This window comes from Panthera leo, chromosome A1 (assembly GCF_018350215.1).
Source record: "Panthera leo isolate Ple1 chromosome A1, P.leo_Ple1_pat1.1, whole genome shotgun sequence".
In the NCBI taxonomy this organism is placed as follows: domain Eukaryota; kingdom Metazoa; phylum Chordata; class Mammalia; order Carnivora; family Felidae; genus Panthera; species Panthera leo.
In genome coordinates this window covers 171,400,036-171,424,583 of record NC_056679.1, presented here as the reverse complement: position 1 = coordinate 171,424,583, position 24,548 = coordinate 171,400,036, and the positions used below count along the sequence as shown (strand labels likewise).

Genomic DNA, 24,548 nt, shown 5'->3' with positions numbered 1-24,548 from the left:
GTGGGGCTCAAACTCATAAGCTGTGAGATCATGACCTGAGCCAAAGTTGGAAGCTTAACCGACTGAGCCACCCAGGTTGTGCCTATTATTGATATCTAATTTAATTCCATTGTGATAAAATAATCTGTAAGATTTTAATCCCTTGAAATTTATTGAGACTTGTTTTATGACCTAGCATATGATGATGAATGATCTGATAGACTTGGGAAGAATGAGTATTCTCAGTCATTCGGTGTAGTCTGTAAATGTCAAGTATATCTAGTTAGCTGATGGTGTTCTGATGGCCTCTGTCTTTTCCAATTTGTTTACTCTCCAGTCATTGAGTGAGAGGGATGTTAAAATTTCCAAAGATGATTATGAATTTATCTGTTTTAGTTCTGTCATGTTTTTTAAAGTCTTTTTATTTATTTTGAAAGAGAGAGACAGAGAGAGAAAGAGAGAGAGAGAGGGAGAACCCAAGTGGGGGAGGGGCAGAGGGAGAGGGAGAGAGAGAATGCCAAGCAGGCTTTGCATTGTCAGTGTGGATGTGGGGCTCAGTCTCACCCAACCACAAGATCATGACCCCAGCCAAAATAAAGAGTAGGAAGGTTAACTGACTGAGCCACCCAGGTGTCCCAGTTCTGTCAGTTTTTGCTTAAAGTTATTTTGAAGCTCTGGTATATTTGCAAATTTTTTTTGTCTTCCTGAGGAATTGACTGTTTTATTATAGTGAAATGTTTTCTTTTTGCTGGTAATATTCTTTTCCCTATGTCTACTACACACACAGGCACACAAACTCTTATGTGTGTATATATATAACCATTACAAATCTTTTTCATGCTCACTGTTTGAATGTTATGTACTTGTAATTCTTTTATTTTAAGCCAAAGTATGTCTTTTTTTTTTTTTTTTTTTTTTTTTTTTGAGAGAGAGAGAAGAGACAGAGGGAGAGAGAGGATGCAGGAGCAGAAGATGGGCAGAGGGAGAGGGAGAGAAAATGTCGGGCAGGCTCCATGCCCCGTGCGGAGTTCCTCATGCTCAATCTCATGCCTGTGAAATCATGATCTGAGCCTCAGTCAGGAGTTGGTGGCTTAACTAACTGAGCCACCAGGCACCACCAAAGTATGTCTTTATATTTAGAGTCCATCTTTTGATTACTTGTAGACAGCAAATGGTTGGTCTTTTTTTTTTTTTTTTTTTTAATCAAGTCTGACCATCTCTACCTTTTAAATTGAATATTAGTATGTTTACAGTTAATATAATTATTAATACATTAATAGCCTCCTATCTTGCTCTTTTTCCCATTTATCTTTTTTGTTGCTTTGTTCCTCCTTTTCCTATTATATTTTGTGTTAAATGGATACTTTGGTTCTCCATTTTACTTTTAATTAACATCTTCCCTATACTTATTATTTTTTTCTTTAGTGGTTTCTCCATGGCTTACAGTATGGTTCTTTAATTTATCATAATGTGTTTAGGATTAATATCATAATATTTCATGTAAAATGCATGTATAATTTTATGTAATATTTTTTGTAAAATTTAGAAAAATATAGCTCCATTTATTCCCTCTCTTTTTCCTTTGTGCTACTGGCATATAGTTTAATTTTGCATGTTAATAGCCCCATATTATAATGTTATTATCTTGGCTTAAACAGTTTAGTTGTTTTTTAAAGAAATTAAGAAAAGAGGAGGGGAAAAGTTATAGTAATGTAGCAGAAAACAGTCCCCTAGATAGGTCCACATCTTAACCTCCATGACATGTAAGTATTTTATGTTAGATGACAAAGGGAAATTAAGGTTGCAGGTAGAATTAAGATTGTTAATCAGTTGGCCTTCTGCCAGGGATATTTTCCTGAGTTATCCAAATGGGCTCAAAGTAATCAGAAGGGTTCTTAAAAAGTGGAAGGAAAGACAGAAGAGGGAGTGAAAATTATGCAGTTTGAACTCAATCTGCTGTAGTTGGCTTTAAAGATGGAGGAAGGAGCAATGAGCCAAAGAATGTGGGCAGCTTCTAAAGTTGGAAGAGGTAGGGGAATGGATTTTCTTCTAGAGCCTCCAGAAAGGAATGCATCCCTGTCACAGCTTGATTTTAGTCTAGTGAGACCTTGGTCAGATTTCTGATCTACAGAACTGTAAGATAAAAAATTTGTGTTGTTTTAGCATAAGAGACTCTTAAAAACTGAGAACAAACTAAGGGTTAATGGGGGGTGGGAGGGAGAGGAGGGTGGGTGATGGGTATTGAGGAGGGCACCTTTTGGGATGAGCGCTGGGTGTTGTATGGAAACCAATTTGACAATAAATTTCATATTAAAAAAATTTGTGTTGTTTTAAGCCATTAAATTTGTGGCAATTTTCTGCAGCAGCAATAGAAAATGAATACAGTGGGGTGCCTGGGTGGCTCAGTCAGCTAAGCATCCAAATCTTGATTTCAGCTCAGGTCATGATCTCACAGTTTGTGGGCTCGAGCCCACAAGCCCCACATCAGGCTCTGCACTGGTAGGGTGGAACCTGCTTTGGATTCTCTCCCTCTCTCTCTGCCCCTCCCCAGCTTAGGCACATACACTCTCTTTTTCTCTCTCTCAAAGATAAATAAGCAAAAAAGAATGAGTACAGTTACCCACATATTTACTATGACCAGTGTGTTTTATTTCTTCCTCTAGATCTGACATTCCATTTTCCTTCCCTCAGCATTTCTTGTAGTACCAGTCTGCAGATGAGGAATTCTCTTCGTTTATGTGAAGATGTCTTTATCTTACCCTTGTTTGGAGCAGATGTTTTCACTAGTTATATGATTCTAAGTTGATAGTTTTTTCTTTCACACTTAAAGAGATTGTTCTGTTGTGTTCTGGTTGCTGTCATTTCTGATAAGTCTATCTTCATTCCATAGGCACTGTATGGAATTTGTCTTTTGTTTCACCAGCTACTTTTATGATTTTTTTCATTATCTTTTTATTTGTTTGACTATGGTATAGCTAAATGTCATCTTTATATTTATTATTTATGTTTCTGTAATTTGATGTTTTTCACCAAATTTAGGAGACTTTTGGCCATTATATTTTCCAATTCTTTTTCCTGACCCATTCAGTCTTCTGTTTCTTGGGTATCAAATTGTATATATGCTAGACCACTTAATATTGTCCCAAAAGCAACTAAGGTTTTGTTCATTTATAAAATATTTTTTCCCCTTTAAATTTTGATTTCTGTTGACTTGTTTTCAGCTTAGTCAATTCTTTTCGCCCTGTGTTATCCAGTCTCCTCTTAAAGCTCTCTGACTTTTACTTTTGTTCTTCTAATAGTTTTCATTTCTCTGTTGAGATTTCCCATGTATTCATTTATTATGTCCATATTTTCCTATAAGTTGTTATATACATATTTACAAGATGTTTTAAAGCTCTTGTTTGTGAATTCCCACATCTGTCTTTAAAAATGTTTCTATTGACTACTTTTATTATTTTTAGATTATGATTATATTTATCTCTCTACATATATAATAATTTTTTATTGAATGCAGAAAATTTATTTTTTAAAGATTTTATTATTTATTTTTTTAAGTTTATTTATTTATTTTTAGAGAGAGAATGAGTGAGTAAGCAGGGGAGGGGCATGGAGAGAGAATCCCAAGCAGACATGGGTCTCAAACTCACAAACCATGAGATTGTGACCTGAGCCAAAACCAAGAGTTGGACACTTAACTGCCTGAGGCACCCAGGTGCCCCTAAAGTTTTTATTTTTAAATAATCTCTACACCAACATGGAGCTCGAACCCATAACCCTAAGATCAAGAGTTGTATGCTGTACTGATTGAGCCAGCCAGGCACCCCATATATGCTGAAAATTTTAGATGATGTCTAATTAGGAGGTCTGGATTATGCTGCCTTTCTTGAAAAAAAAAATTTTTTTTTTAACGTTTATTCACTTTTTTTTTGAGAGATAGAGACACAGCATGAGCAGGGGAGGGGCAGGGAGAGGGAGACACAGAATCCGAAGCAGGTCCAGGCTCTGAGCTGTCAGCACATAGCCTGACGTGGAACTTGAACTCACAGACCATGAGATCATGACCTGAGCCGAAGCCAGACGCCTAACTAACCGAGCCACCCAGGCGCCCCTATGCTGTCTTTCTTTAAAGAGTCAAATTTTGTTCAGGCAGGTGGCTAAATTACTGGTGGCTACTTTCAATCTTATTTTTTATGCTTGGGTTTATGCTTTGGTAGTGTGGGACTTTTCAGACTTTTTCATTAGTTTAGGATGTGTTTTTTTACTTTTGGCTTCATCCCCATTCCTAAAGCTTGGCCTTTCTGGAGTCTTAATTGAAGCATACAGTGTTCAGCATGGCTTTTCCACAGCAACTGCATCAGAACTCTGTCTCCTACCACTTCACCCTCTCTGGTGTCTCTGCTCGGCTCTAAGTCTTACAGCAGCTTCTCTCTGTTAGGCCTCGTATAGTCTTACCCCGCTTATGTAGAGATTAAGTGCAATGAATATACTCAGCCATCCTCTTAAGGAAAACCCCGTACAGACTTCTGAAGTCCCCTTTTTAATTTTATCCTGCAGTGTAAATTCCAGCCTGGTCAGTAGCCTCACATTCTGATCTCTGCCTCCCCAGCCACGTGAGACTGTTGCCTCTTGAGCTCCACTTCCCTGTCCCATACTGGGAAAGTCCCCCCAGAGAAAACCGAAGCAAATGAGGGGGCTTGCCTTGTGCTTCTCTTCTCTCAAACATCATAGGCTTATCTTGTCTGTTGCCCAATGTCTGAGAAACAGTTGCTTTGTATATTTTGTTTTATTTTATAGTCCTTGAGGAGGGAAGGGTCCCTCTGAAACCAGTTATTCCATTGTGTCCAGAAGCAGAGGTTCAGAATACCCTTTTGAGGTAGAGATATGCCTTTAAACTCAGTATTGCTTTTATCAGATCAGCTGAAATCAGAAAAGAATCCAGTGGTACTTTAAACTTAAAATATTATTTAAACTTTAATTTTAATCTTATTTACATGATAAAAATATCAGATCAGGTACAGGATTATCTCAGAAAAATGCAGTCTTAGGAGAGAACCCCATTTAAGAGTTTGATGTGCATCTTTCTGGAATTTAGGTTTAAAGCAAACCATAAAAAAGATTTAGCAAATATTTGGGATGACTTTGTAACTGAACTTGGTTGATTGATTAATTATATAGCTGATATGACCAAAATGCAGTTAAAGAAATTCCAAGTGAAAAAAAAATCTATTTGAAGAGTAGTTCATTCAGAAGTTACTCTACCTCCTTGGTAAAAAAGCAGACTGAGAAGGAGAAAGGACATAGGAAGAGCAACTGGAAAACCTCTGGGGTGGGCTAGGTGTAAGAGGTGGTTTTAGCTCAGAAATGAAGAGAAGTGGATGAAAACACATTTTGGAAGCAGTGCTGGCGGATTTGGGAGTGTGACAGGTATTTTGCATGAATTTGCAATCTGGGACTGATGGGTGGAGCGGAAGTCATGAGGTTTTACTGAGGTGGGTGAGATGGGCTGGAGATGTGTGTGGAGAGAGTGTCAAGATTTTTGTTTTGTTAGGTTTGAGAAACCAAGTGTGTAATCAAATGGAAATGTCAAGTAGGCAACTGGATAAAACTGTTACAACTCTGCAAGATGATGGAATACCTACCTTATATGGACAAACTGAGCTCTCTTTCATTTGAGCTATGACATTAAAAACCTGAGGTTCGTTGACAACTAAGAAAGTTATTTGCTGGGTGCCATTGTCAGACCTCTGCTTTCTGGGCCTCCCCAATGTTAGCTTACTGCCTAATCTCCATGAACTCCCAGTGTCATCTCTACAAACAGATAATACCATTTTCATATTGCTGAAAATTCAAGTCCTATATGACAAGTATCTGTGATATCATACTTGGGATTACAGTTACTATAATAAGTTCTCTAGGTCTTGGGCAATCTCTAGAAATGCTGTAAGGTACTGATTTTTTTCCCTTGAGATAAAGAGGAGGTGAGATGTGAAGAGAGCGGGTGGGGCCAACTCAAATGAAGATTATAATTTGGTTCTGTGCAAATTTAGGAACCACTACTGCTTTTTTTTTTTTGTTTTTTTTTTTAATTAAAAAAAATTTTTTTTAATTTTAGAGAGAGACAGGGAGAAGGGGAGAGGGAGAGAGAGAGAATCCTAGGCATGCTCCACGCTCAGTGCAGAGCCCAGCCCAACGCCGGGCTTGATCCCACCACCCTGGGATAATGACCTGAGCCAAAACCAAGAATCAGATGCTCAACTGACTGAGCCACTCAGGCACCCCAAGAATCGCTACTGCTTTTTTAAAAAATGGTAACATGACTAGAGCAGGATCTGAGAAAGTAATTAAAATTGTTCTTCACATATAATTAACATTTCAGATATACAGTAAACCACTTAACTGTCAATTACTCCCATATTCTTAATTCCTACTACTGTGTCAATAAATTGCTATATGGACATATATTCACTGAGGGTTTAGAATGCTATGATACATCATTCACATGATTCATTCATTTTATTTTTCAAATTTACAATAAAAAGCTAGAAAATTTTATGTATTATAAATGCCAGAGACATACAATAGTATAAAATACAACCCCCCTCTCTCTTGGATCTCATCTAGGAAAATGTTGAGAAGTACAGTTCTTTCTAGTACATTTTGAAGCTGCATTGCCATGACATTCTTGTTTACTTATCATTAGAAACTTTTGGTGGAAATGCTTTTCTATATTAGTAAAACTAATTAGTAAAACTCATTGCTATGTTTGGAAGAGGCAATGAAGCTGAAACAATAGTTCTCATAGGTTCAACTTGTGTGTGCGAGAAGGCTCATGCTCCCTCTGGTGGTGGTAAGGTCTCACTATTTTTATTCAAAAATAGTTGATGTGAAGATGGGATTGTCAGGGTGAAGTGATGTTCCCATTAAAGACAAAACAGAAGTCTGATTCCTCAGAGATTTAGCATGTAGGTTCTGGAAGTGACTCCTTGAATGATCTTCAGTAGCCAGGTTGCTGAGCCCTGTGGCTTCCTAATCCTTCTTTAATTCTGACAGAGGGAGGGAAGGAGTGGAAGATTAAGCTTTCTCTTAATCATGTCTATTCTGACCACTCAGGAATATGATGAGGAATTAATGAGATATTTGTTAAGGGCTTTGAATTTTTAAAATAAAGATGTTTTATAAACTTACAGTTTTCTTAGTAACATTTTCAAGTCTAAATTTCCTTTTAGAACAGCGTTCAGTGGTAAGGTCACAAAAGCATGAAGTCAAATGCTACCTCATTTATTTTTTAGTTTATTATAGTACATAAAAATATAGTGTATTGTATCCCAGAGTATAACATATAGTGTTTTCTAGTTAATATAATCGTAACATTAGGGAGATGTAAAAGACTGTATGCAGTGATGGGGTTTAAACACTGTAGATTTAACAAGTGTTGTTCTTAGAGTTTTGGAAGAAAGGAGATGATGATTCTAAATGATGTCTCATCAAAGCTAATTTCTCTGAAAAATGAATATTTATATTGGGCTATTGGTATCAGGTGTAGATGAGGGATGTTTTGTTTTTGAAAAATATGGGACTAATATTGAACTTCATGTGTATTATATATATATATGCTCTATTTCCTTAGGAACTTATTTGGAGAGTTCAAATAAAACATCTGCATAATTAAGAGCCCTTTAATTAAGAAAAATGGCTGTCAAAATCCCACAGCTTTCTAAATTCACAAAATGATGTTGAGCTGCAGATCATGAAATCATCCTAAACTATTGATTAAATGTGTGCAGATGTAAGCATAAGAATAATACATTCCTCATTAGCATGTTGCCTGTATTTACATTTGTTAAATCACAGGTGGTCTAGCAATTGGAGGAAATTGTTTTTTTTTTGTTTTTGTTTTTTTGTTTTTAGCTTTGGAACTTCTCCCTGACATAAAGCTGCTTGAAACTGCTGGGCATTTCAGAACTCAGTAACTTAAACATGACAATCGTAGATGCTTATTATAGATGCTATAGAACTTAAACATCTAGACTAAATTCCTGAATCTTTTAGGACCAGTATTTATGGCTCCAAGGACTAATGTTCCCATTTGGGTTAAGGTAACATTTCTGCTAATTCTTACAAGATGGGAATGAAAGGTATTGCCTGTGGAATTGCAACAATAGTAATTTTTTAAACCATGGAAATGTTTTTATGTTTTTCTTTTTTGATACCTAAAGTTAGAAATTCTCTTGACCATGACAGTGTGGAGCCAGCTTGGGATTCCGTCTCCCTCTCTCTCTGCCCCTCCCCTGCTTGTGCTCTCTCTCTCTCTCTCAAAAATAAATAAACTTTAAAAAAATTCTCTTGACTAAAAATAAATCAGAAAAGATAGGTAAGTATGAATAATAAAATTACCTGCAATTCCAGCACTCAGAAGTATCCAGTTATCAAGTGTTTTGTATGTTGCTTATATTCATCATCTGTCTCTCACTAGCCTGATATGGTGGTCATGGGGGACAGGCACATCCTACTTGCCCCTCATTGCTTTTTCTTATTCTCCCTTCCTCTTTCCTCAAAGCACTCGGTTTTGAATCTAAGGCCATCAGATTATACCACTCCTTGTGTATGCGTCCCTTACCTCATTATTTGAAGATTTAGTTCCTGCTTTGCTATTATTCTCTCCGACACTGTGTCAGTAATCACATAATGGATCTCTACAGTGACCTGGCCTCACAGTTCCTCCACCCAACCATAACTACTTTACTTTCAGGTCAAACCTTTGACCAGTTATTTCCAGTTTCGGGCAGTTTTGCGCCCCATGGGACATTTGGCAATGCCTAGAGACATTTTTGCTTGTCACAGTGGGGAGGTATTACTGACATCATGGGCAGAGACCATAGGGCTACTAATCATCCTACAACGCATAGGACAGCCCTCTACAGCAAAGAATTATTTGACCCAGAATGTCAATAGTGTTGAGGTTGAGAAACCCTCTTCAACTCAAAGATAGCCTTACTATTGCACCTTCAGAGATAAGAATGATTTTCAATAGAATGGCTTCCTAACCTAGATATTCTGTAATACTTAAGACTATTGGGTGACCCTCTCTGACAATTAGATGCTGATGTATAGGTAAAGCAGAACCATCTTTTCTCTGGGAATAGTATAAATAGCTTAGTGCTTTTTAGTATTAGCACTAATACTAAGTATCATGTAAAATACTTGATACTCCGGAAGTATCATGTAAAATATTGTCTAGTGAATCACACCAGCCAAACATAGGAAAGGCAAATTCCTTACAGAAAATCCTTCCAAAGAAGCATTTCTTAAGACTTTAAAAAAAAAAGTGTATAGGGGCATCTGGGTGGCTCAGTGACTCTTGATTTTGGCTCAGGTCACAATCTCATGGTTCATGGGATCGAGCCCTGCATCAGGCTCTGTGCTGACAGTGTAGAGCCTGCTTTGGATTATCTCGTTCCTCTCTCCCTGCCCCTCCCCTCTCTCTGTCTCTCATGCTCTGTCTCTCAAAATAAACTTAAAAAAATTTTTTTTTAAGCATATAATTTTATTATATAACAAAATCAACATTTAACAATATCACATTTTTACATTTGAGACCAAGGCTTCATCCCCTCCCCTTATCTTCCATGTTTTGACTCCTTTTGAATTGGTTAAAAGGCCTTTACAGATTTTTTTTCCATTAAAGAAAAAAACCACTTAGTCAATTTAATTGCTAGAAAGTAGCTTATTGTATTCTGTGGTCTCAGAAAGTCCTACCAGAATGCCTCAGTGGTACCTTATTACTTAGAAAAATGAAAGCAATGATAATATCATATGTTGAAAGTGATATTGAGCCCAAAAATGCTGATACAGATTATGAACGTAAAATTCCACAGGACAGAGTATTGTTGTGGCTTTGCATAGCACCAGGCCTTTTAATTGTTAGGTTTTGCGTCCTTTCTTTGGGCCTTTATTAGGCCTTGGTTCTATTGAAAGGACTAATGAAAGCTTATCATTTTCTCACTAGGAAAAAAAATCATTCTGTGGCAACACTTGCAGTGATAATAGATTTCTAGTATTCATTGCTATTGTGGGGAGGGTGAACACATGGATAATGACTTGAAATTTCTCATTCTAGGAAATTAAAAGTAGGGGTGTAATTTCTACTCGGGGAGTTTTGGAGATTTGTGGGGTATGTAGATTCGGATGGAGAAGGGCATACAGAGGTGACAGTATAAGCCACACATAGATCCCAGCATTTCTGGGCCCATGCTCTGGCCCAGAAACACAACATGAGATGTAATATGAAAGGTAGGTAGGTCACTGGCACAGTGTGCCAGCCTGGGCTGTCCCACCATTCCCTTTTCCCTGTGGTTGCTGCTTCTACTAGGTAATCACAGATCATGTTGGGAATCTTTCCTATTAATAGAATCAGGATGAGTTCTTTGCCTTTACTTAGAAATAGCCAGAAGGACCAGAAACAGAAGCCCTGAATCATCTTCACTGTAAAATCACCAGTGGAGGGTGTGTGGATTTGCTCTTCAAGTTCTAGGCTCTTTCATCAGATAAAGCCTTGGCTGTGGCTGGGTTTTATGTGATTTTTTTCAGTAGTACTAGCAGATAAATTATCTTGTATCTTTATGCTATCCCACATTGGCTCTCCCTGCCCAGTCTTTCGTTGTCTGGTCCCAGCTGGCAAATAAGAACTTCACAGTCTGAAAACTATTAATGTAGCTCGGCTAAAGTTAGCTGTTAGATTTTTCGATGAAGCATGTTTGCAGAGATGAGTGGTGTTTTTTCTATTTATAGGAGGAGCCCTGATATCCAAGCAAAAGAAGAGTTATGGAAGCATATTCAGTAAGTACTGATTTTTTTCTTCCTCTTGTTTCAAAACCCATGTAGTGTTAAGGCGTTTACGAGGGAGACCACTGACACCGAGAGGCAGCCTCTGGCTGAAGCCTGTCACATAGTCTTTCTTCATTGCCATCATTATGTGGAACATGGGACTCACAGCAGTGGTGCCTTCCCGTGCCAGCAGCCCCTCTACAGGTAGCCCTGACATCTTCTCTCTTAAGGCCAGTTAGCCTCACCTGTAAATGGCCTCAGGACAATGTTTTACAAATAAATACCAGGGAAAACAGATTCAGAAGGAAAAAAGATACTACAGGGGAGAGAAGCAGATCTTTTGTAAAGAAATGATGGATGGAGAGTCGTCTACATTCCAGTTATAGAAAAACTGGAAAAAAGGTAGAAGAGCCACAGAAAAGGTTTTTCCCCCGTTTTTCCTTGAATACATACTAGGTTTTTAATCTTTGCTCCTGGCTTATATTTCTCTTAGTTTTACTAATACTGTGTTTGGGGATAAGGTTAGGAAGGAAAAACTCACCTGCCAGTTGTATTTCTATCAGCTTCATAAATTTAATTTTCTTGCTCATTCCCTTCTAGAAAGGAACTTGTGGATCCTTCTGGTTTGTCTGAAGAACAATTAAAAGAGATTCCATACACTAAAATAGAGTGAGTATGTCTTTGAAAATCTTGTCACAAAAGTTTTATTAGTACTTATAAGTGAATAGTCCATTCTTACTTTCCGGTGGTATTCTATGAAGGGCTTTGTCTTTACATTTTAACTAAAATTAAAACTGTAGGAAAGGGGGTGCCTGAGTGGCTCAGTCCGTTAAGCATCTGACTTCGGCTCAGGTCATGATCTCACGGTTTGTGAGTTCGGTCAGGCTCTGTGCTGACAGCGCAGAGCCTGGAGCCTGCTTCAGATTGTGTGTCTCCCTCTCTCTCTCTGCCCCCTCGCTTGCTTGCATTCTGTGTCTCTCCCTCTCAAAAATAAACATTAAAAAAAAAAATGTAGAGAAAGAGGTAGAAAAGGGTGTATTAAAGCTAATTGTTATTTTGCACTACAATCACAATCATATATTAACTGCCAGTTTGTATGAAGTAGGTACACAGGAGCTTTTGATAATTAATGTGTTCTAAAACCTAAGTTCTTTTTTTTAAGGGATTCATTGATTGGTAATAATGTTTCTTTTTATTCACTACAAGATGTTGTATTGGCCCTGAATCCTGCCACATTAGCCCATAGAACTAGCACATTGAATGTGCTCCATGGAAGCGTAACAGGATTCCCTAATCACCATTCAGTGTAGGATGCAGCAGAAGATGATCTATTTACTCTGTTTTCTGCCCTGCTGTAATTGGTAAAGAGAAAGGGTGTGTGGGGGTGGGGGGTTACTTCCTTGCTTTATTTCCGTCTGTAACCCATGCTTTCTTCCCACTCTGGTCAAACTGCAGGTTTGTACACACTCTCCCCAACTCCTCTTCCTACCACCCCCTCATCTCTTGGCCAAAGATTGAATTCTTAATGACAGGCTAATTAGCTAGGATAAGGACCAACCTTTCCTCATAGGAATGCCATTTGTCTGCATTACAGATTTTTTTCTTTCACACTACTGGAAAAAATTCAACTGTAGGGAATAGTTTCATTAGAATTTTTCATTAAAAAACTACACACTCATGTGCATACAAATAATAGAGCTTCATTTTCATGTAAATGAAATGGTCATGTAAATGGTCAAGAGGGCAGTTTTCTGTTAGCTCCTGAAAGTGAAGCCACTTAGGCTTTCTAAGCTCAGAGGGATCATGTTCTTTTTAAATTCTTGAAGTCATTCCTTTGTGGTTTCCATATTAAGGAAAAATTCCAAATTATCCTCTTCTGACTTCTGGTTTATTTCCATGTTTTTGGTTGCTTATTCAGGACTCAAGGTGACCCAATCCGCATCAGGCATTCCCATTCACCGCGAAGTTACCGCCAGTATCGCAGGTCTCAGTGTTCAGATGGAGAGCGATCCGTTCTCTCGGAGGTGAAGTAAGTGGGCAAGCTTGAGTACATTATCACTTGCAGGACTCCAGTTCTGGAACAGCACAGTACAGTAGGACTTTCTGCAATGATGGAAATGTTCTGTATCTGTAACTGTTAAGTATCTGAAAGATGGGTAGTGTGACCGAGAAACTGAAAATTTAATATTCTTAATTAAATTTAAGTAGCCCTGTATGGCTAGTGGCTACCATATTGGACAGCACAGATCTAGACCATACTTAGCCTGAATCATGGTACCCCCAAGCTATGCACTGAAACTTTTACAAGAAAAAAAAATGCATTAACTATTCTATTGTGAATAATGCATCCTTATTTGAGAAATGGTGTATGTTTCTTTTTGATCTGATGACATTTTCTTTTACTATAGCAAATATCGTATGTTGTAGTCATTTCTTTGTGTTATTCAGTTTTTCTTTTGAGGAAAGTGACTGTATCTCACAATATAGTCGCAAGAGGTGCTATATTTTAAATGAATATGTTAATGAAATAATTATGTATCATGTACTTGGTATTGCTGGATAGGAATGTTAATCATTTAACTCTGAATTAAGGCTCAAAATTTTGATAAACATTAATAAGTTGGGACATAAGCTAGTCCAGCCGAGAGAGTTATAGGCCAGGTTTTGTTTATTTTTTGTTTGTAAAATGTAGAGCATGGCTATTTATAGCTACATAGGTTTATAGAAAAAGAATAAATGGCCACAAATGCTTCTTTGGAAACAAATCGAAAGGCCATTTATACATGTCACAGTAACTAGAGCACATGGGAACCATACTTATGTTTTACTCTTGGTTCTTCTATGATTTTGAGCAAGTCAAAACCTTGCTCAACTTAATGCAAAACCTGCCCAACTTAATGCAAAAACATTTATTAAACATCTCTCCGTGTAAAGTATTGTGGTAGGTACTCTTAAGGAGTATAAAGGTACATCAAACATGTTTTCTATTCTGTAGTTCTCTTCCACCTCAAGTTGTGATTCTAGATACTATCTCAATTGTTAATTCTAAAACAAATCCTCTGCAGTTCAAAAACGGATCTTGTACCTCCACTTCCTGTGACACGTTCTTCAGATGCTCAGGGTTCTGGTGGCTCCACAGTTCATCAGGTTGGTATTAATAATAAAGTTTTAAGGTATTGGTATTGATGAAAATTTTTGAGAAGCACTTTTCTGAAAGTTCTTTTAGGGAAATAGGGCAATGAATCTCTAACCTCATTCTGAGACTCTATAATTTAAAAAGAAAGTATACAAAATGTGGAAGGAGGGTTACATGATCAAGACAAGGCACAACATGGGAAGAGTTAAGTTAGAAGTGAGAGCTAGAGCTAGTGCAAGGTCTCAAACAGTCTGATCCTTGGAGCAAATCCAAGGATAACGAAAATGGTAAGATAATTTGAAACCAGAGCAAAGAAACAATAGCTTCACTAATTAAAAAAAAAAAAAAAGTTCTTTGATATTTTTTGAGCCAGAGAAGCGAGAAAGTGGTAGACTTAGAGCAGGCACATGTTCTATTATTGATGGCAGACAGAATTACTCAAGTCCTATTTCATTTGTCTTCTCCATCAAAGAAAATTACTTTTGTTCTGGAAATGTTTTAAATAATGTGGTTAAAAGGGAATTCAAGGACAGAGTAAAGTTATCTGTCTGCCTTAATAAAATCAATTTACTCCACTGGATTAGATCAGGGGAGCACTCTAACAAACATATTGCAGCAAGGTGTTTGACACCATCTCTTATGGTAAATCAGAGAAAAAAAGGCTGTGTGAGATCATTGGGTGGATTTAGGTCTACTTAAACCATCACTCTAAGAACAAAGTTGATGTTTATAATGGGTCATTGTCCACCCGTTGTTTGTAGTGATGTGGTGTTCATTAGATCCTCCATCCCTTTGGAACGCAATTCTAACTGCTGTCTCCCATAAAAAGGCATGTAAGCAGTTTTATACGTAAATCCAGGGAGTTTATGGACAATCTAAGAAAACTGACTCCAGTGGTACAGGTTATGCACTGCCCTTTGTTTCTCCAGATTCATTTTTGTCATTGACTTAAGCAGGGTCAGAAACGCCTGTACTAATTTATGTTAGATTTCCTGGTAAGAGATTCTGAGATGGAGGTTTACATGGAGGAACTTTATTGGAAAGCATAAGGATCAACACTTGCTGGGATGAGAGAGAAAGCCAAATGTTGAATGGTGTAGTATTCTCCGAATAAATCATCAGCTGATCCCACAGGGAGCTCTAGAGCTGAGAGGGCCTATCGGATCTCTCCCACTTGGCTTTTACACATAGGCACTCACCATGTAACAAGTCACTTGTTGAAGGGTGCCCTAAGGAGGGGGCTGTCTTCAGCTGAGGGTAGTTCCTGGGGGAGGGCTCAGTTTTTTAGCCTTATATCAGCCAACACTCCCAGCAGCTGGGGGAGTGAATGCCTCAGTCCTGAATGGAGGACTGGATGATTAGTTACTACATCCAATAACATCTTCCTCATTTTTGATTAGGTAGATCTGGAAGAGCCAATAGGTTGTGCAAACAATTGTTTCAAGTCAATAGTATTTTAAAAATTTATATTCAAGATTAGGAGTTTAGGGTTTGCATTCAGATTGACCTGCATTTGTGTCTCCTTGTCTCTGCATACCACTTGTGTGACTTTGAGCAAACTGTGTAACTTCTGAACTTCAACTTCTATGCAATGTAAATAATAACCTGTCAGGGTTATTGTGAGGATAAACAGGCAGTTATTTTTCAGAACTTTCTGTCTTAAAATTTAAAGTTGGATTCAGCACAAAGAATGTTATTGTACTTTCGCTGTTCCAACTACCCTAGACTCCCTGATCACCATCACTCAGGAATCGCAGGAAACTTCTGCACATTGAAATAGTTCTCACTTTTCTGCATACGACAGCTCACATGCATCTACGGATCAGTGTGGTACTGATTCAAAGCTGGTCTCTGTGACATCTCTTTGAATTCAACAAATATCTGATAAGCACATTAGACAGGCACTGGCTGGGTAGTCAGTAAACTACAGCCTAAGGGCTAAATCCAGCCTACCTGTTTCTGTATGGCCTAGGAGCTAATAAATTGCTTTTACATTTTTTAAGGGTTAAGGGGTGGGGGGTTGGGGGGCACAACATGCAACAGCGACCAGATGTAGTCTACAATTAGGCCCTTCTGAGAAAAATGTTCATTCAGACTCCTGGCCTAGACATAGAACACATAAAAGTTAACAAAATCATTAGGGAAGCATTATGAAGAAACCAAGGGCTCAGTTAGAAAATCAACAGGTCAATTTGACAATAAATTTCATATATTGAAAAAAAAAAAAAAAAAGAAAAAAAAAAGAAAAATCAACAGGTGACTTTACAGAAATAGGGTGGTCCAAGAAAGTTAACTCAGAAACCGATGACAGAAATAGGGTGACCAGTGATCTCAGGAACTGATGTATAAAGCTGGAAACTTGCAGAGTAGGAGCCACCCAGGTGCAGATGGAAGAGCAAGAGAGAAGTCTGTAAAGGTCCTGGGGGTGTTTGAGCCAAGACCAGTGTGCTCGGAGCATGGAGGAGGGTGGGGACAGATTTCGCAGGGCTTTATTCTACGTGCCAAAAGGAAACCACTGATGTGGTTGCCACATGGAGAAAGGACTTGAATGACACTGGAAGCAGGGAAGTTGCATTTCCCAAGTTCTGTCATGGTGCCAGAGTTCTGGTAGTGGTATGGCCTGTCTACACCTCACTTCCTTTTTTCACGCAGAAGGCTGGTAAAGGTGGGATGAATCATGGACTCTGACTCACTTTATTTCCTTAAGATATGCAGGCAGAGACCAGTTTTACTGTAAAGTAACTTACAAGGTAGTGCTTGTTTTAGGTGACCTCCCAGCTCCTTTTCTCTTGCTGTATTAGCTTTCCATTCTTCACATACACTGTCCTTCCCCTACCTCTCAGATTATCCAGACATCTTCCATTTCAGAGGTCTCACACTCTAAAATTATCTTGATTCAACCTGAGTCTGGTTTAGGAATGACTAGAAATATTTAACTGGGTGATTTAGGACTAATTTTCATGCATTTAGTGTATTATGCATGTTACAATCAGACTTAACTTTACAATCTTCATGTCATAACCAGGGTATTTGTTGAACAGCTTTTGATACTATGAACCTTAATTTCTGATGTATTAATGAAGTTGATTTGGCCATTTTCTTCTCTGAATCTTAATCTTTTGAATATATTTTCTTCTAGAGAAGAAATGGATCTAAAGATAGCCTGATTGAAGAAAAATCTCAGACATCTACAAGCAATCTGACTGGAAAACACATAGCAAAAACAGTAAAAACTGTCCAAGCTTCACGCCTCAAGATGGACTTGATCCAGTGAAGGGCCAGAGAATAGGGGTGGGAAGGGTGTGTGTGTGTGCCACCTTTACTTTCAAACTGTGAATTATTCAAATATCTTGGACCTGCAGAAAGTGTTTCTTCAGAAAAAAAATGGGAGTCTGTTGCATCTTCTAAATGTTTAACAGTGTATTTGTGCTGAAGGGCCTTTTTATTTGGCAACTCAAAGAAGGGTTGAGAAAACTCATGCCTTGACGCCCTATTTTCCTTCCTGGAAACTCCAGTTATCTTGTGTCCACAACCAAGATCAGGTGGTTCTGATCAAAGGTCTGGAATCCTAGTGTGCAGCTGCCTAGCTAGGTACACCAAGTGAACAAAAAGGTTCTTCCCAACTCTAGGTGGATCTCAGCCTGTGCACAGATGTATGAAGACTGAGATCTCACTTTCAGACTGAAGTTTTTATTCATATAAATGTTCTTTGTAATACTGTATTTTGTGGCATTAAGTCCCACTGGTTATTTACAAATGTAAAAAGCTTTTTAAGTGTTGCTTTTAATTTCTAGTGTCCTTGTGTTTTCAAAAAAAAAAAGAAAATGCTATGTGTAGATTTCAGTTGACCTCCGTTTATAAATTCATGAAACCCAACCTCAAATGGTCTCTCCATCCTGCCTGGCTATCTAACTCCCACCCCCAAAGACGAGTTCATCTGAGGATGACTTTGCACTCCACTTTCCAGAGAAAACAGATACTCCTGCAGGACATTATCTCCCTACCCACAAACTTTCCAGCTGTCATCAACACTAATCCTTCCTTTCCTCCTGTCCCTGCACCTGTGTTTTGGCACCCACTCTCCTTCAGCCTTCTTGTCCCTGTCCACTTCCTGTCAGCTAGATCCTTGCCATTTGGTTTTAAACTATTAACTCTTCCATCTAAAAAAAGGAAAATAAAAGCCAACCAACTTTTCCAACCACAAATCCCTCTCCAGCTACTATTTTCCTCTCCCATTCCAAGTTTCTCAAAAGGATCATCTGCAGCTGGTGTCAATTCTTCTAATCCCGACTGTAAACTGTTAAGATCCTCCTCCACTACAGACCTTACGCTAAAATCACCTGTCACCAAATCCCAAAGGTAACTTTAGGCTGCCCTGCCATATTTTTAGTGCAGTATTTCATTGTTTGCACTGTTCTGACCATCTTTTACTGCTCTTCAGTAAGATGCTATTCTACCTCATCAATTAGTTTCCCAGAGCTTAGTCCTCCTCCTCTACCCCAGGTGGATCTCATTTATGCCCATAGCCTTAAGGTTTATTTCCATAGCTTAGTCTTTCTGCCAGGGCACTTAGATTTTTCAAAGGCAATCCCAGTTCAACAGTTTAAAATGCTGCTCCCTGGATTCAGGACCACTACCATGTGAATGTGCAAAACTACACACATAGCAATCATTAAACACCTCCCCTATTACCAAGTCCTGTTAGCTCTGCTCTCTATAGCTTAATGATCTCCAAATTTTACTACCACCCTGGTCCAAGGTGGTCCTCACTTGCTTCAACAACTGGCCCACCTGCATCTCCTTTTTTACACATGACAACTATAACATTTCCCCTTGCATTAAACAGAGCCTTATGTGGTCTGTTGTTTTACCTGCTCAGGCTCATTTTGTAACACCCATGGGCTCCCTTAATAGCCACCTTCAAGCCTCGTTAAGCACTCAACTCTTATCTAAATCAGGACACTTAAGACGGAAAGTAACTACAACTGTCACAAACCTGTATCTTTCCTAGGCCAAGGCCTCTGCATATGCCATTCCCAACTTTGCCTTGCAAAAATGATAACTGCCCTTAATCTCAACCGCTTTCTCAGGTTTCCTTGGGTCAACTCATGAATGAGACTTGTCTCACAAAGGCAGTTTCACATCTGTGATGATACTTCTGCCATTCAACTCTAAGCTTCCAAAGGGAGGGACTGTGTTTTGCTCACCCTTGTGTTCCCACCTCCTAGTACGTTACTGAAAAACTCAATAAATGTTTCAATGCCCAAAGACTATTTGTTCTTTCCTACAAAATTGAGGTGGAGGGTTAAAAAAAAAAAAAAAAAAAAAAAAAAAATGCAGTGACAACGTAAAACACACCTGTGACCTAAAAACCAACTACTCTAGTTCACCAGGCTGAGGCACTGAAAGCAAGCACTTAGTTCTCCATAATTGGTAGCTGTGAATATCAATCTTAGCTGAGATTAAACCATTCTCAAGTTTCAGGGGTGGGGAGGATAGAAACCCTCCCTTTCTCTTTGATCTTTCAAAAGAATGCTATTTGCTGGCAGTTAATTACTTAATACACAAACCTCCAAGAAACACAAGGATATATTTATTCATAGCCCCACTATTTTAAAGGTAGATTTATGGACAGTTCCAAAACAGTTATTTTAGTACCCCTCAGACTCCTGGGAATTTTAAATGATCCAAGCAACTCTTGTCAAGATTTCCTGTGATGGTTTTGAATTCATCAAGGACATCCTAAAAGAAAAAATAAAGCACTGAATTTGACATATATTCACGTGCATCAAACATTAAAAGCTTCATAATAAAACTCAGTATATCCTTCTGAATTGCATTTTGGACTCAGCTTTAAACGTCCACATAAAACCTGAGATTTGGCAAGTGTTGGAAATTTAGTTACTACACAAAGAAACACGTATTTTAAAATTCCAAAACTAAGCTGGGAACAGGCTTTCCTATTTGCCGTTAACTTCACCTTCTTAACTACACGTTGCAGTACTAATTTAATACCCATTAAAGCACCCCAACCTAGAAGTTTGCATTACAAATAACTGTTTTAAGACAGCACTACAACACCATCATCCTACCTTAGGTCACCCTTGGTGCTCCAGGACAGAATTCAGCTAGCAGCAGGATATGCTTCAAGCATCCGTCTTTCACCTGAACAAAATGTAGTTAAAAACTGCTTAAGAGAAACTATACGCTTAAGACTCAAGATCACATGTGTCAACTAATGTAAAAGCATAAACTGTTACTTGTGCAGCTCCTACGCCAAAGATACCAAATTCAAGGGCAGGAAAAGGCTGCAAAGTGTTTAGTTTACGCCTTTTTTGACACCACATTCACTAGTTTCCAAAAGTGAACGGGCAACACAAAGGCTACAAGAAACCTACCCAAGGACTGCTCTATCTATGGCACAAAGTTGCTGACCCCATAATGTACTGTTCTGTGGATGAGCTCAAAGGTGATTAATACCAGCTGTAGATTTTCTTGTACAATTCAAACCCGACTAGGTTAACAAGAACTGCAGTACAAAGTGTTTTAAGTGGTTAAAACCTTCAAAAGCTGGGATGCAACTGGTTCCTCCTTGCACTAAATGCAAACTCACCTGCGAAGCTGTTGCCGCTCACTCGCCAAGTTCTCTATCTTGAAACAAATATCGAGATCTAAACCTTAAACGGCACTTTACTCCTATGTAGACTTGATCTCAAATGGGATACTGTAGGCATACACGCAGTTACAGGGTGAGGCCTTTCTCTTTCACGAGAAATCTGTTTCTATTAAAAACTCCCTGACACAAAGTACGTGTCCAATAAACTCAAATGCACTCAAGTCCATCTTCCACTTCCTGGAGTGGGAACGCAGCCTGGGGGCCGCGTTGGAGTCTTCTGAGGTCCACGGACAACGTGGCGGAGACCAGGCCGGGCCGCTTCCCTCCACGGACTCACGGCACGGGATCCTCGGGCCCGGCACAGCGGCGAAGCATATTCCATCGCCCTCAGGGTGGCCGCGCGTCCCTGCTCAGCGCCTGGGCCCTTCGGGGACCGAGATACCCCGCGCCCCCCCAACCCCGCCATCCCGGAAAGCGCGAAACACCTCCCCTACCCCGGAGCGCAAAAACAGAAAAGGCCGGGGGTTTCCTCCCACAATGCTTTTCTATGACTGGAAGGACCCACTGTCCGGGGAGCGCGGGGGGAACGGGCTGTACCACTGGCCGCTGCGCCCTCGCGAGACGCCGCAATGTGGCGCGAGGGCTAAGTGCCCAATGATTGGCCGTGGGGCGGGGCTCCAGGAGGAAAGAGGGCGAAGTGGTTTGGGGTCGCCGCCTTGTTTGTGCGTCGTGCGACCGGTGCTACCTCCCGGAAGGCTTTTTTCCCGTCCGGTTGTGTATTCACCTCTCTCTTTCCCAGGGTCGGGAGCATGTGGTCTGCTCTGAGCCACGGGTGTAACTCAGAGGACTTGAGACCTCGAGTTCTTTAGTCTCCAGCTGAGGAAGCGTAAGGCGTTTCCTTCAAAGTCTATTTGTAGCGTACTTAGGAAGCTTCAGGCTCTGTCCTAAATGCCTGGGAATCAAGTGTGAATGAGGACAGTGTTCCTGCCTTACGTTCTGGTTGGGCGAGAAAGGTACTAAACAGACAACATGGACACTGTAGGTCCAGACACTGTGTTAAGTAGGGAAACAAAAGAAGGTAATGTGGTAGAGCAGCACTGTCCCATGGAAATACAGTGCGGACCACGAATTCATTTTAAATGTTCAAATTGCCACAAAAAAAAAAATAAAATAAAAAAATAAAAACGAACAAATTAAATTAGTTTCCATTGTAACTCAATATGTAATCAATATAAAATCATTAGTGATATATATTAGTGATATATTTTGCTTAAAAGTCTGGTGTATATTTTATACTTGCAGCGCATTTCAGTTGAGACTAGTCACATTTCCAGTGCTGAGAAGCAGGCCTTGGCCAGTGTGGCTGCAGGTGCCTGAGAAGTGCAGAGTGGCATAAGACGCAGCGGAAGAGACAGGTAGGAGCAAATCATATAAGGCTTTGTACTTGCGTAGGAGTTGGGATTTTAGGCTGAAATTCTAGAGTTGATTAATTATTACCACAGAAGTGAAGCAGAGGTTGCTAAGTGGCTTTTTGCTTGATAACCATAACTCACTGAAGGGATAGAGACTGCAGTAAAACCTGCTGTGTGATAGCAAGGGGGTTTCCTTGCTCCTATAAGTCCTAGCGGAGACTTATCCAGAGTCCACGTGCCAGCACCTTTCCTTGTTTCTTTGAATCTTCTGAAAAAGAGAGAGGGAGAGAAAAGGAGAAAAAGAAAATTCAAGCTCACAGCCCAGTGGTCATTACATAAGTACTAGCCTGAATGGTAACATCAACTCAGACAATGGGGACATACAGAAGGAGTAATGTGTAATGATCACAAGAAAGGAAATAACTGAGACCTTCATTAGGAAGTCACTAACATCTGGGGGAGGGAAAGGTTGGGGAAGGAGGATACCTCTATAATTTCAAGACGTTGAAGGGAACAGTGTAGTGTTCATAACAAATCTCAAGCTTGCCTTCTTGCTAGGGGAAGTCAAGGAGAGAGGAGCTTCCCTTGAGCTGGAGCAGCCCCCGGACCTAGGTTTACATCCAGCTCTGACATTTGTTCTCTCAAGTAAATGACCACCTCTCTGAGCCCCAAGGTTCCTCATTTACAGGATAATAACTATACCCATGAACCACATGTTAGTTTAAAGAATTAAGAAAGGCTTGTGGAATCATCTAGCACTGCGTAATACATCATAACACCCAACAAATGACTCTTAGGAGCTTAGCTCTTCCTCTCATTTATCACCACCTCAGGTATGGAATCTTCTTGGGTTGAGTTCTTAAGGAAAGGACAAATATGCTTATGTTTGTCTTTTAATGGCTTGATATTTTTGCTCCTGCCTTCCTCTTTCCTATTGTCCCCTTTATATCTCTTTCCCAAACTCTGGATGGTTTCAAGAGTAGAAAGAGGGGAGGCATTTGTTCCAATTACCGGATTAGTGTTGTCAGGAAATCAGTTCTAAATTCTTCATCTTCCTGTCTGCTTCAACCTCACACAGCCTGATAAAGAAAATCTAATAATTAAGCCAAGGCCAGCAGCAAGGACACAAGAAAAATATAGAGGATGTTTTCTACCTAGTTTTCCCACCACCCTTGTTTGCTGGGGCTGACGCTTTATTATAAGGATGTACAAGCTACAGGTAACGATAGTGCAAACATGGAAGAAGCTGGGTTTCCTTGTGGGGTAGGCGGAATCATGGTCCACCAAATGTTCCACATCCTCCTCTCCTGAACCTGTGAATATGTGATTAATGTTAGGGACCATGAGATGAGATAAAAATCAAAGAAGAAGGCAGAGGAATTAGAGATGTGGCCGAAGAGAAGGCAGGAGAGGGACTCAACCTTCCATTGCTAGCTTTGAAACTGGAGGAAGATCTTTGAAGTCAAAGAATACAGTTTCAGCTCTAGAAGCTGGTAATGGCCCTCAGGTGACAGCAAGGACCAGGGACTTCATTTCTACAACTGCAGGAAACTGACTTCTGTCAACAACCTGAATGAGCATGGAAACAGGTTCCTTCCTGGAGTCTCCAGAAAAGAGCACGACCCTGCTGATTCCTTGATTTTAGCCAGTGAGGCTCATGCCAGATTTCTGTCGACAGAGGTGTGATAATAAATTTGTGTTGTTTTAAGCTGCTAAATTTGTGTTAATATGTTATGGCAGCAAAACAAACCAACCAACCAAACTCCCTGTAAGGGGCAGAGAGTGAAAAGTGAGCTGTTTTTCTTATCCCCCTCCTTGTCCCACTCCAATTTTTTCATCAGGAGCATAAGTACAGTTTTGCAGATGAACTATGCACATTTCATTCTAACCGTATGAGGTTGATGTTTGTTTATGGTGGGTGCTATAGATCCAAATTAATATCCAACAGATATTAAATAATTTGAATACTTTTTATAATTTAAAGTCATTTGTATATTTCTTTGGGTTTTCTTCTAAAAAATCACATCATCTGCAAAAGCTTTATCTCTTTCTCATTTTTTTTTTTTGAAGTTTATTTTGAGAGAGAAAAAGAGTACATGAGCATGTGCACAAGTTGGGGAGGGCTAGAGAAAGAGGGAGAGAGAGAATCCCAAGCAGGCTCCACACTCAGCATGGAGCCTGATGTGGGGCTTGAACTCACGAACCTTGAAATGAGGACCTGAGGTGAAATCATGAGTCACATGCTCAACTGACTGAGCCACCTAGTGCTCCTATTTTTATTTTAAATGGTAAAATTATAATGGGTGGCTTGTTAACCCAAATCAATTTCCTAAAATATAACTAAAACATGGTAAGCAAACCTCCATTAAATAGCAAAGTATAGCATTAGGATGTAAATATTCATAACTTTGCTTCCTGAATCACTAAACAATATAGTTGTTAATAAATAGTTGCTTTGTCAGCAGTAACAGCCTCTCTTTCATTGTTACTACTTTTCTGCTTTTTTTTCTTCCTTCTCTATTAAGTTCTTTAACGCTTTGTCAACATTTTTGGTTCTTATTCTATAAAACCATGGGGAAAA

General features: G+C 39.3%; 1 protein-coding gene, 2 long non-coding RNA genes and 1 other non-coding gene across 6 annotated transcripts in view; 2 read left to right on the top strand and 2 right to left on the bottom strand.

Annotated features, from left to right (window-relative positions):
* The window catches only part of EPB41L4A (erythrocyte membrane protein band 4.1 like 4A), a 253,070-nt gene extending 233,836 nt beyond the window's left edge, over positions 1–19,234 (top strand). For both annotated transcript variants that reach the window (XM_042945193.1, XM_042945184.1), the window contains 5 exons: positions 10,768–10,815; positions 11,404–11,472; positions 12,722–12,832; positions 13,869–13,950; positions 17,079–19,234. In XM_042945193.1, coding sequence (XP_042801127.1) covers positions 10,768–10,815; positions 11,404–11,472; positions 12,722–12,832; positions 13,869–13,950; positions 17,079–17,213 — 445 coding nt within the window. In that variant the 3' untranslated portion in view covers positions 17,214–19,234. The remainder of the gene's footprint in view (positions 1–10,767; positions 10,816–11,403; positions 11,473–12,721; positions 12,833–13,868; positions 13,951–17,078) is intronic.
* A 276-nt stretch (positions 19,235–19,510) lies between these two features.
* On the bottom strand, positions 19,511–21,050 carry LOC122201252. The gene is made up of 3 exons (XR_006194120.1): positions 20,553–21,050; positions 20,032–20,104; positions 19,511–19,681 (listed from the first exon to the last, which is right to left on the bottom strand). It is a non-coding gene; the product is annotated as an uncharacterized LOC122201252 (long non-coding RNA).
* Positions 20,191–20,324, bottom strand: LOC122202978. The gene has a single exon (XR_006195002.1). It is a non-coding gene; the product is annotated as a small nucleolar RNA SNORA13 (small nucleolar RNA).
* Positions 21,051–21,261: 211 nt separating the features above from the next.
* The window catches only part of LOC122201241, a 47,086-nt gene continuing 43,799 nt past the window's right edge, over positions 21,262–24,548 (top strand). For both annotated transcript variants that reach the window (XR_006194119.1, XR_006194118.1), the window contains exons 1-2: positions 21,262–21,441; positions 21,858–21,970. This is a non-coding gene — a long non-coding RNA (uncharacterized LOC122201241). The remainder of the gene's footprint in view (positions 21,442–21,857; positions 21,971–24,548) is intronic.